This window comes from Schistocerca gregaria, chromosome 2 (assembly GCF_023897955.1).
Source record: "Schistocerca gregaria isolate iqSchGreg1 chromosome 2, iqSchGreg1.2, whole genome shotgun sequence".
NCBI classification, from domain to species: domain Eukaryota; kingdom Metazoa; phylum Arthropoda; class Insecta; order Orthoptera; family Acrididae; genus Schistocerca; species Schistocerca gregaria.
In genome coordinates, this window is record NC_064921.1 from 507,139,312 (window position 1) to 507,152,113 (window position 12,802).

Sequence of the window (12,802 nt, forward strand, 5' to 3'; positions counted from 1 at the left end):
GACAAATGTGGACTAGGTGAACATTACTGTTAATCGTCTGTGTCTCTTCATGCTTGATATCTTCCCTAATGGCAATGGGATCTTCTGTCAGGATACCTATCTCTGTCAAAAGGCCTGAATCGTGCTACAGTGGTTTGAGAAGCACTATAGTGAACTCATGTTGATATCTTGGCCACCAAATGTGATTCATCTGAATCCGGTGGGACACATTTGGGACACTATTGGCCATAAACCATCATTCAACAATATATGGGAACTGCGTGATCTGCATGTAGACGCCTCATGCTACATACCTCTGAAAACCTACCAAGAACTTGCCAAATCCATGCCTCACAGAATCATTGCTATATTGCGTTCCAACTGTGGACCAACATGCTATTAAACAGTGAGTCATGTTTTGATTCACCAGTGTATGTACATAAGAACAAAAACATCGAGTAATGAATATGTAATTAACTTGTCCCCCACTGAACCATGGACCTTGCCATCAGTGGGGTGGCTTGCACGCTTCAGTGGTGCAGATAGCCATACTGTATGTGCAACCAAAACGGAGGCATATCTACTGTGAGGCCAGACAAACATGTGGCTCCTGAAGTGGGGTAAGCAGCCTTTCCAGTAGTTGCAGGGGCAAAAGTCTGGATGACTGATGTGGCCTTATAAAATCAACCAAAATGGCCTTGCAGTGCTGGTGCTGCGAACAGCTGAAAGCAATGGGAAATTACAGCGCTAATTGTTTGCGACAGCATGCACAATTAAATGATGATGGCACCCTCTCCTGTAAAACATTCCCAAGGTAAAAGTCCCCCTTATGGCTCTCCGAGCAGGAACTCTTCAGGAGAAAGAAAACTGGAGTTCTACAGATTAGAGTGTTAAATGTAAGATCCCTTAATCAGCAGATAGGTTAAAAATTTAAGGGGAATGTATAGGTTGAAGTTAGATATAGGGGGAATTAGTGAAGTTCAGTGACAGAAGGAACAGGATTTCCTGTCAGGTGAATACAGGGTTATAAATACAAAGTAAAATAGGGGTAAAGCAAGAGTGGATTAAATAAAAGAGTAGTGAATGCATGATCACAGCCAAGAGTGACACAAAACCCACACTTACCACAGTCATACAAGTTTATATGCCAGCTAGCTCCACAGATGAAGAGGAGATCTATGGTGAGATAACAGAAATTATTCAGATATTTAGGGGATATACAAATTTAATTGTGATGAAGGACTGGACATCGACAGTAGGGAAAGGAAGAGAAGGAAAGATTGTACATGAACATGGAAAGGGCAAAAGGAATTAAAGTTGTCTGGTAGAATTTTGCACAGAGCATAATTTAATCATCAGTGATACTTGATTTAAGAATCAAGAAAAAAGACTGTATACGCCATGGAGATGCTGGAAGGTTTCAGATTGATTGCATAATGGCAAGACAGAGATTTCTGAACCAGATTTTAAACTGTAAAACATTTGAGGGGGCAGATGTGGAATCTGACCACAATTTATTGGTTAAGAACTGTAGATTAAAACTGAAGAAATTGCAAAAAGATAAGAAATTAAGAATGAGAGTTTGTTGAGAGTTTCACAGGGTGCATTAGGCAATGGTTGACTAGAACAGGGGAAAGAAATACAGCAGACATTGGATGGGTAGCTTTGACAGATGAAAAGTGAAAGCAGCAGATGATCAAATAGACAAAAAGATAAGGCCTACTAGAAATCATCGGATAACACAGTAGATATTGAATTTCACTGGAGAAAGCACAATATATAAAAATGCAGCAAAAGAAACACGGCACAAGGCATATAAATGTTTAAAAATGAGATTGACAGACAGTGGAAAGCAGGAACAGCTAGAGCACAAGTGCAAGGATTCAGAAGCATATTTCATTAGGGGATAGATAGATAGATATTGCCCAGAGGAAAATTAAAGAGGCCTTTGGGGAAAAGACCAACAGCTTTATGAATACCAAGAGCTCATACAGAAAACCAATCCTAAGCAAAGAAAGGAAAGATGAAAGGGGGAAGGGGGAAGGGGGAAGGAGTATATAGAGGGTCTATACATGGAAGGTGTATTTGAGGGCAAAATTACAGAAATCAAGAGGATGTAGATGATGGGAGATGTGGTACTGCAAGAAGAATCTGACAGCACTGAAAGACCTAAGTCAAAACAAGACTTCAAAAGTGGACATCATTCCGCTGAAACAACTGATGGCCTTGGGAGAGCCAGCCATGACAAAAAAATCTTCCATCTGATGAGCAATCTGTATGAGAGAGTTCAAGAAGAATATAATGATTGCAATACAAAGAAAGCAGGTGCTGGCAGGTGTGAAAATTATCAAACTACTGGTCTAATAAGTCATGACTGCAAAACACTAACACGAATTCTTTACAAAAGAATGGAAAAACTCGTATAAGCCGGTCTCGGGGAAAATCAATTTGGATTTCGGAGAAATCTAGAAACACACAAGGCCTACAACTTCTCTTAGAGATGTGTTATGGAAAGATGAATCTACATTTATAGCATTTGTAAACTTAGAGAAAGCTTTTGACAGTGCTGACTGAAGTACTCTCTTCAAAATTCTGAAGGTAGCTGGGGTAAAATACATAGAGCAAAAGGCTATTTACAATTTGTACAGAAACCAAATGACAGTTATAAGAGTCGAGAGGCAAAAAGGAAAGCACTGGTTAAGAATGGTGTGACACAGGGTTGTAACCTATCCCCAATGTTATTCAATCTGTACATTAAGCAAGCAGTAAAGGAAAGAAAAAAAATTGGAGTAGGCATTAAAGTTCTGGGAGAAAAACTTTCGAGGCTTGTCGAAAACATTGTAATTCTGTCAGAGACAGTAAAGGACTTGGATGAGCAAATGAACAGAAAGGACAGTGTCTGGAAAGGAACACCTAAGATGAACATCAACGAAAGCAAAACGAGGATAATGGAATGTAGTCAAATTAAATCAGATGGTGCTGAGGGAATTAGATTAGAAACAAGACACTTAAAGTAGTAGATGAGTTTTGCTATTTGGGCAGCAAAATATATGATGATAGCTGAAGTACAGAGGATATAAAATGTATGCTGGCAATTTGTTAACATCGAACCTGACTAGTATTGAAGGCACGCAAGGTGGTTAAAAATTGTAGAGAGATACCAAGAGATGAATACAGTAAGCAGATTCAGAAGGATGTAGAGTGCAGTAGTTATTCCAAGACAAAGATGATTGCACAGGATAGATTAGCATGGAAAGCTACATCAAACCAGTCTTTGGACTGAAGACCACGACAACAACAATTAATTTGTTTATAGAATGGGTATTCGGGGCCCACGTGATCTGTTTCAGTGGCTTCCAGGTGTCAGGGAGGTGACAGTGTATAACTTGTGTTTGCCATTAATCGAGTGCCACACTCTGCTTTCAGGGCACTGAAACTCTGGATTCAACAGATGTTAACTATTATAAATGAAAAGACAAAGGTGATATATTACTGATGATTCTTGTAATAACATGTCACCAGTGGTATGTTATTAATGAGGATGTCAACCCTCAAAGTTTAAAATTACTGGCACATAACATATCTTCGTACAAATAAATTGAAAGCTATTGTTCAGATTGAAGTGGACATTATGTAAAGAATAATAATATTATCAATCTTAAGAAAAACCAAGTGTATGGAACGAAACATACATTGGAAAAACTGCAGTTTACAACTTTGGACAGAATCTGATGGCCTAAACTTATTATGGTAACTAAACTGCTTCACATAAAAGTGTAGTGAAACATTAAAGTCAATATAAAGGAAGGCGAGTTCTCATAAGCTAATGCCTAGGAGCAATTCCAATTACCTCCAAATAAAGGAGAGGGATACTGGTGGATGTAAAGTCGTGAGAGTGGGCTATGAGTTTTGCCAAGACAGCTCAGTCATTATTAACATTCAATTTTGCAATGTGTGTATTTTTACAGTGTCTGCATAATAATACGCAATGTGCTTCAGAAGCACACATGTATGTTTGAAGGAGCAGTCACAAGGCTGATGATCTACAGGCATATGTAACAGAAGAGATATATTCACAAATTGCGGATATGGTTAGGCATCAGCTGCAAAAATTTTCATGTGTCACTAATACATTGTACTGCTGATCCTATTAGCTTTCAAAATATGCAAATACATCTCTTCTATGAAGAACATAGCCCATGATGGTCCTGGTTCTAGGTTCAAGTCCAAATCTGAAATACAGTTTTAATTTGCCATGAAGTTTTTAACAAGAATGAAATTCTGTATACTGATTGTCTGGTTAAACTTTCTGACAAAATCACAAGTAAATACACAAAGTGAAATATTCTGGTAATAAGTGACAAGGAATAGGAGAAGGAGGATCAGACAAATATTAAAAAAATTGTGCTACTGATAAACCTATCAGGGTATAAAATCGTGGTCTACAAAACTCTTTTGTTCCTAATGTTTCATGCAGAACTGTGCTGGACATCTTCAGACCCAAGACGTAATGGAGGAGCAAAGCCTCTGAAGATATCCAGTGCAGTTCTGCACAAAAAGTTAATGATAAGAAGACTTTCATGGACCATGACCTTATACCCAAAAGGCTTATCAACAGCAGTGTCATCTGGTCATGAAAGCCTTGATTCGATCATAACAAAATAATATTGGAGAGAAGAAAGTGCAGCGGAATGAAATGCATCAGAGCATTTTTACACTCTATGCTACATATTAAAGTTTATAAAGTGTTGCCTGCAAATTACATTAAAAGTGTCAGTACATTATTAATGAAAAGGCTATGCCAGATTAAAAGCCGATATTGTAGTTACTGGTTTCAAATGTTTGGCTGGTCTTAAGATTGGGATCCTTTTGAGAGTTGAGTATAGCAGCAACATGCAGTTCATTGACTGCAGTGTACCAGAAGCAGATACACTGGCCTGGACGCATATGGAGGGTCACGTAAATCAACTACAAGGAAATCTGCAAGGAAACAAAATTTGCATATGACTTACAGTTCTGGCTGACCATAGTTGGATTTTATAAGAAATTTAGGCAGTCACAACGGGGTGATTCCATAAGTATGCAAAAAGTTAGGCATAAAAGAGTAAGAAGTTCAGATACTAATGCTATGATGAACAAACGGACATTTCTCTTTCAACTAAATGTATGGAAATCTTAATAATGATAATATATGTTCGACACATTACAATCAGCTGATTTATTTTTTTGTGATTACATATAGGCTACAATATGATAGAACTTTCTGAGTGTAGTAAACGCATCTTCATGCATCCATACGACAGTTTCGTCGATCAACTAAGAAATACACTGAGCAAATTAAATAGTGTATGTATAGAAGATATGATGAGCAGCTCACTTTACAAGCAACAACATAAAGAGGACACTCTAAACAGATACATTGATGTTGAGGTACAGGATTATGAAGCATGAAAGTCAAGAAGTCCCTGTGAGAAGCTACACTGATGATGTGATATCTGTGCCTGTGTTATACAAATCAGCCAACATGCTCATATAAGCAGTAAGTCAACCGACTGGAATATGTCAAAAATATGTTTTAATAAACACAGTTGAAAACTCAAGATTCCATGGGGTAAAATGGCTAAAGAACGAAACAGAGAGCACACAGTAGAAGGAACAACAATCACAACCAGTTAAATACTAAAATAGATGCGAAAGCGTTCCTTTAGCTAAGCAGTAATGCTGTACACAGGGTACATATGTTACAGGTTAAAACAGATGAAGTTTTGTCCCTTTAACAAGAGAAAACTGATAGTGAAAAAATTTGGCTCAGACATAGCTATAGTTCTTTTAAGTTCATGAAGACACACACCAAGCATGTCTATGAGAAATGACATTGAAAGCAGGATAATGTGTTACTGATCAGAATTCTTATGCATTTCGCATTCACAGGATCTGCAAAAATTGAAAAAGAAGGAGTAGGCCACCAGCTTTTGCACAGAAGCTAGAAATGGCAACCATCTACATCTGTACATTATCTGATCAAAGTATCTGGACAACCCTAAGTAATGAAGAATTGAACCAAGATAAGGTAGACCTCAAGCACTGATGGACATGGATCACTGAGCACTGCAAATAGTGGCTGTAAAAATGTGTGTGCAACCAGTGGCAGGAATCACTTGTGAGATCCAAATTGTTACCATTAGTCCAATTAGCACAATGACCGTGTGTAGAGCATCAAAAATAAGGGGTACAACAGTTGAAGAGCTCCAATACTAAGTAATGCTGGAAGTGGTGGTAAAAGTGACACAACTGGGCAGTGGATGACTGGAAACAAGTTATTTGATGTCATGAATCACACTACACCTAGTGCAATCCATTGCAATTGTTTGGGTTTGATGAAGCGGTGAATGTTACCTGCCATTACGAGTAGTTACAAAGTGAAGTATGGAGGAAGTGGTGTTATGGTGTGGTGGTGTTTTTTTTTTTTTTTTTTTTTTTTTTTTTTTTTTTTTTTTTTTTTTTTGGTTAAGATGTGGCCTCCTAATTGTGCTTAAGAAAAGGTTAAATGCTGGCTCTTGAGGAAGAATGGACTACCATTCATCCACAGACATTCAGACGCCCCACTGAAAGTGTCTCCAGAAGAGTTCAAATTGTTGAAGAAGAAGATGGGCACACTCTATATTAATCTCCACTAATAGGTGTCCGCACACATTTGATCAGATAGTGTAGTTTGTGAATCATTAGGAAGTGTGTGGCAAGGGCATTTCTTATCGTACTAGATATTAACGTTTCTTCTTTTTCATTCATGGACGCTATATTAGAAGAATGACTGCTTTTACCTATTTTGCAAGTCATTATTAGCCCAATTTTACCTTCAAAACCTCTACATGATCAATCTGTACTTAGCTGACAAATATATGTAATTTCTGACCTAGAAGATGGTTATGGATTATGTAAGCAGGTTCTTGTGATCTATATGTCATATTTCCTCTATCGCAGAATTTCAATGTTTCTCTTGCACTGCCTCGACATTCAAAGAAGACTGTAGCCATTCACACTACCTTCTTTGTATGTATTCAATGTCCTCTTAGTTCAAGCTGTCATACATTTATGTAATTGGGTTGGGTTGTTTGGGGAAGGAGACCAGACAGCCAGGTCATCGGTCTTATCGGATTAGGGAAGGACGGGGAAGGAAGTCGGCCGTGCCCTTTGTAAGGAAACATCCCGACATTTGCCTGGAGCGATTTAGGGAAATCACGGAAAACCTAAATCAGGATGGCCGGACGCGGGATTGAACCGTCGTCCTCCCAAATGCGAGTCCAGTGTTTAACCACTGCGCCACCTCGCTCGGTTTTTATGTAATTTTCAAGTATGGGCTACACTAGTATTTCACAGACGATCCACCTTCTATACAAACTGCAGTAATCTACAATGAACTGTAACCTGATTTACTTTACCTACAATTTGGATACATCATCATTCTTTTGTATCTCTAGATGCTGTTGCTTTGTTACTGTGTACATGACTGACTCTATTCGTAACTCATTAAATCTAGTGTCATACGATACCAAGCTTTTATGTTTTTTGAAATGTACAATCTTGTGCAGAGTTAATTGCCAATCTTTGCACCTGCCTGAATTTAGTCAAGATTTAGTTGGATATTGCTAAAATTTTTACCTGTCATTTGAACTCTTCAACAGCTTGGTGTATATGTGGCAAAGAGAATTTAGTGCCTGCAGAAACTCCACAGTACTACACCAATACTTAAACAGTACGTTTATAATCTTCCTGGCTTTGAGAAAATCCACATACGACACCAAAATAATGTAATTTGGTATTTTATAAAAAAAGTACGACAAAGCATGTCTGGCAAAGAAAATGATTGGCACCATGCACGTGTATGCTGTTGAAAAACAGGAGTTAAGAGAAATAAAATCTTTTTTATGCGACCTTTTTTGTCAATTGGTGGTTACCCTGCATAGTGAGTGGCTGTCAGAAATAATATCATAATAGATATTGCTTCCAGAATTTTAATTATTAAATAGCACAGTATTTCTTTCAATTATTATGGCTAGAGAGGGGAAAACTGCTTACTAAAGGTGAAAACCATAGTGGTGAGATATGAAATGGATCACAATAGATATGAAAAGGATTAAATAAATGGAGACTACGTAATATACTATGAGTAGCTTGACATCAAAAGGTTAAGAAATGTGGCATTAACTTAGGTTTTATTGTCTATTGGGGCACAATAAGCTCAAGAAATGAGTTTTTTAACCATTTAATTTTTTAATAAACGCATATTTATGGAAGTTTATTATTTATTATTCAGCAAGCATGGTGAAGATTGTCGTGTGACTGACATCACCTATTAGCAGCCGTTACCTAATGAAGGTCAAGTAATATTTAAGTAAATAAATCCAACCAATTCCTGGCAATATCGAAATGCACCATCATGGATTTATTATTGCTACCTGACAGATGAAAATGAACAGACATTGCATAGTCTCTGGTATCAGAAAAAAAAGCAGACTCCATCACCTAACTACAGCAGTGATAGTAAATTCTCCTGCAGTTGTCATCAACTGATATTTGTTGGCAGCTAGGGGCTAAAAAAATGATGTTATTTTGGAACACTATCAGCAGGATGAATTTTGGGAATTATGGTAGCATGGAGGTTGGTTTGACAACCATAATGCTTTAGTAGACATGCTCATACTGAAGATATTACACCCTTGCCTTTCTCCAATCTCTGAACTGACTAATCCACGCAGTTATGCAGGGACCTACAGTGTAATGTAGAATATGAATCATGATGCAGCTTAGCATTTTTCATGCATACCAATAATTATGACAAGTAAAAGAAGCATTAAGCAACATGAACATTCCAATGACATAATTAGGATTGGAAATTGGTCCTTTGGATTTGTAATCTGACACTTACCCACTATGAAACCACATCTCATTCAAGTCAGACACAAGTTTGCCTATTCCTTATTTAATTCTGTCTTCCTGAAAAAGCAGGAACATTGTTTACAATAGAATTTGTTAATATTCCCCTAGGAGCCTGTAGGCAGAATGTGTACTGGCTACATTTGTTCAAAAACTAATAACGAGTAACTAAAACTACACAACACATAATGAATGTGAAACAATATTATGGTGCTATTGCTAGATTGTGTCATTTGTCTTTGGTTATTCTCTTCACTATTCTTTTGTATGTCCAAATATAAACTCTTTTTAATGCGCAATGACAATACACGGGTCTCTGTATTACAAGGACGAGGAAATTATGACAGTGTGCAGATGCAGTCACTAGTAAGACATAGTGGAATAATGCAAAACAAGCTGCTCTTCTTTGAACTTTTTCAATATCATCTGTCAGTAGCACCTGGTAAGTATCACATACAGTACAGCAATACTCCAGAAGAGAGCAAACAAATAATTTAAATATTTTTTAAATATTATTGAAGTGTGAATAACTACATGTACATAGTTAATTTGCAATTCATGCTTACGTGCTTGGCAGAGGGTTCATGAAATCGCCTCAGACTCTTTCTCATCGTTCCACTCTCAAATAGCATGAGACAAAAATAAATGCTTAAATCTTCCAGTGCAAGCTCTGAATTATTTTATTAAGGTAGATAGGAGTCAACAACATATTTTGGAAATTGGAGGGGAAAGTTTGTGATTTAAATTTCTGCAAAAAGATTTCACTGCAAAAAAAAGTGCTTGTTTTAATAGTCGTCATTCCAATTCATGTATCATATCTGTGTAACACTCATCCCAATTCCACAATAATGAAAAACTAGCTGCCTTTCTTTGTATTTTTCCAATGTCCGCCATCAATACCATCTGATATGGATCACACATTGTGAAGCAATACTACAGAAGAAGGTGAACAAATACAGCATAGGCAGTCTCTTTAGTAGACTTGTTGCATCTTGTGTGTGTTCTGCCCATAAAATGTAGTCTTTGGCTTGATTACATTGGCTGCAAAATGAACTACTTCAGTTCCAGAAAAATAACTTGTCTCTAGTTGCCCCTGTCCTGTCACAGTTTCACCAACTGTCGTTTTTCCTTCTTTTACAGTAACTTCAGAAAGTAAATTACAAGTGTCACCCCTCATTAAGACCATTGTGCAAAAACAGTGGCTCATTGTCAGAAGATAATATGTGTTCCACCTTTTATACAGACACAATTCTACTGCAGTGTGGATAACAGATGCATCAAAGTGTGCAATGAAAATTGCGTGGCAATTGTAAATGTACTCCAAACTTGAAGTACATGGGACAGTATGATTCTTGTTGGCAAAAGTCTAAATTTCTGCATGAAATTCTTGCAGTATATGAGCAATGTAACATCCAGCCATCTCAAAATGGTGTTACAATTTGATCAAAGCCGCACACATGGTAAGTCTAATTCTTCTAAAATGCAATTTCCAACTGAAAGAACATCTGGGGTAAAGAGATTTTCTAATGATGAGCTTATTTATACAGTGGTTCATGATTGGCTGCATGACTAAATAGCGAATTCCTGTTGTTGAGGAACTAGTAGAACATTCTGAATGTTTCTTTCAAACATTGGAAAATCTAGGATGAAATAATCACATACTATGAAAAGGATAGATTAGTCGACATATAGTGGAGATGCTGAGTTGCAGATAGGCACAATGAAGAGGCTGTCAAGAAAGTAAGTTTTCAGCTGCAAAGGCCTTCATCAGAATTAGATTACACACACACACACGATCAGAATCTCTGGCTGCTGAGGCTCCTTGTATCTGTGGCATATTGACGTGTAGTGCAGCATTCAATAAATATTGCTTGGGCAGCCATAACAATACATAACCTACTTTTTGAAATTCCCTTGTAACTTCAAAGCTACAGTTTTAATTCTTGAGTTTAGATTTTGTCAATACTTGCACCAAACCTAGACTTAGGGATCAAAGTAAAACTAATCAATATACAAAGTCATGATCACTACTATTAACTGGACAAAAAGGTGTTGTAAGAGTAAGTACTGTGAAGATAATTTTGGGGGAAATCAGTTTTAATTTACAGATAATGTTTTACGCTATCATTTCGAAAACCAATAGAAGGGTGATGTTTTCACAATATTATAGACAAAAGTAAAAAATTCTAAAAATAAATTACTGGTTTATGTTCATATCGTGAATTGAAATTTACACACAATTGTTTCCTGATACATGATCAGCTAGCAGTGACAAGATAACTGTGGCAAGTAAAGTACTTCAGACTAGGTCAATTAAGTAGTATTTAAATTATCATCTTTCAGTAATTGAAAAAACCCAATGAGGATTAACATAGAAACAACTGATTAATTACTGAACAGTAACTGCCCATAAAATTGTTTTTCCTTTTATTCTCCTACATAACTGCTCACCATGGCCAGCATTCTTTTGGAGTATTCATTTTTGATATGTTGTTTACTATATCTCTTAACCCTCCTGCAATGCGCCGTTTCTTCAGAACTGGACTACTGGTAGATTCATGTACATTTATACTTTGGTTTGAATTGGCCCTGGAATGTTCATGAAATACCTGAAACAGACATCAAAAATTACTTACTAACAAAGAAACTGTGTTTGGGAGAACACGTTAATAATTCCCTGAATCACAAATAGAGATTTTATTATGGTTACTGGATTTGGTACATTTAACAGACCATTTCAGATGTCCACAACAACAACAACAACAACAACAACAACAACAACAACAGCTCTAACAATAAAGCATATTGTATAGAGTCCTGTGCTATGTCAAATTGTGGAAGATCTAAGGAAGATTTCTTTAAATGAATAGTAAAAATCAACATCACAGAGCTCTATACTTCTGATGCTCAGGGGTAACAAATATGTTATTAGAAGAATACAGATTTATAGTATAATCTGAGAATTTAAACTTGTTTTACTCTCATGTAATATCACATTATTTAGATGAATGAAACATGATGCTACCTACCACCAAGTTAATATGAAATTTAAGTGATACACATATTTCAGCCCACTGTCCTTACAGACTTACCTGCACATCTATTGTCACACTATGCTAATATAGACCCCCCCCCCCCCCTTCCCGCCCTTCCCTAGATGGGGTAGAGAAGGAGGAAGGCAGGCAGGGGGGACGTCTTCATCGTACAAATTTTAGTTCATAATTCACCAAACTGTGCAGTACTAACACTTTGTAGACCAGACACTTAGAAGAATATCAGACCTACAGTCTTCAAAATTACTTTAGGATTGACAGTGAGGGCAGAAGCAGCACACGGGAAACCCATGGTGCAGGCCCAGGCCACTTTCAGCCAATACCACAGCACCTACAGCTGCAGCAAATCCCCAAACTTTCCGAGCCTTTACCCCAAACAACAATTCCTGCTTGCAGCAGGCTTCAGTTGCACCCAGCTTGCAGTCCTGTGTGATCGTTGCACCCTGTGACTTTCTGTGTGTTCATTATTACAGCTGTACAAGTTGTTACCATTATTCGTTGTCACCAATATTCTTTGTTACCGATACTTCTTGTTGTTATTTGTTGTTTCCATTATTCATTGTATGGTACTCAACGATGTCAGTGGGAAGTTCATTGAAATTATTAAGTGGAAAAATTCATCGCTGTTCTCTTGAGCAGAGAATTGCCACAAGAGAAATGGTTTGCGCATTACGTGCCTACTTTGAAAATGAAAAACTTAATGAAGGCCTGGTGCTCTCTGCTAATGAAACAATTGACAGAACTGCTGCATCTTTGAATACAAACAAAAATACTGTTGTGAAGATTGGGGAAGGAAATGTTTGATAAAGAAAAGGAAGCTGAAGAATCATCGAAAC

General features: G+C 37.2%; 1 protein-coding gene across 3 annotated transcripts in view; it reads right to left on the minus strand.

The window, feature by feature from the left end:
• LOC126328921 (serine-protein kinase ATM) overlaps nt 1-12,802 on the minus strand; it is a 458,551-nt gene that overhangs the window by 338,054 nt on the left and 107,695 nt on the right. For all 3 annotated transcript variants that reach the window (XM_049996079.1, XM_049996081.1, XM_049996080.1), the window contains exon 10: nt 11,365-11,522. In XM_049996079.1, the coding sequence (XP_049852036.1) occupies nt 11,365-11,522 (158 nt within the window). The remainder of the gene's footprint in view (nt 1-11,364; nt 11,523-12,802) is intronic.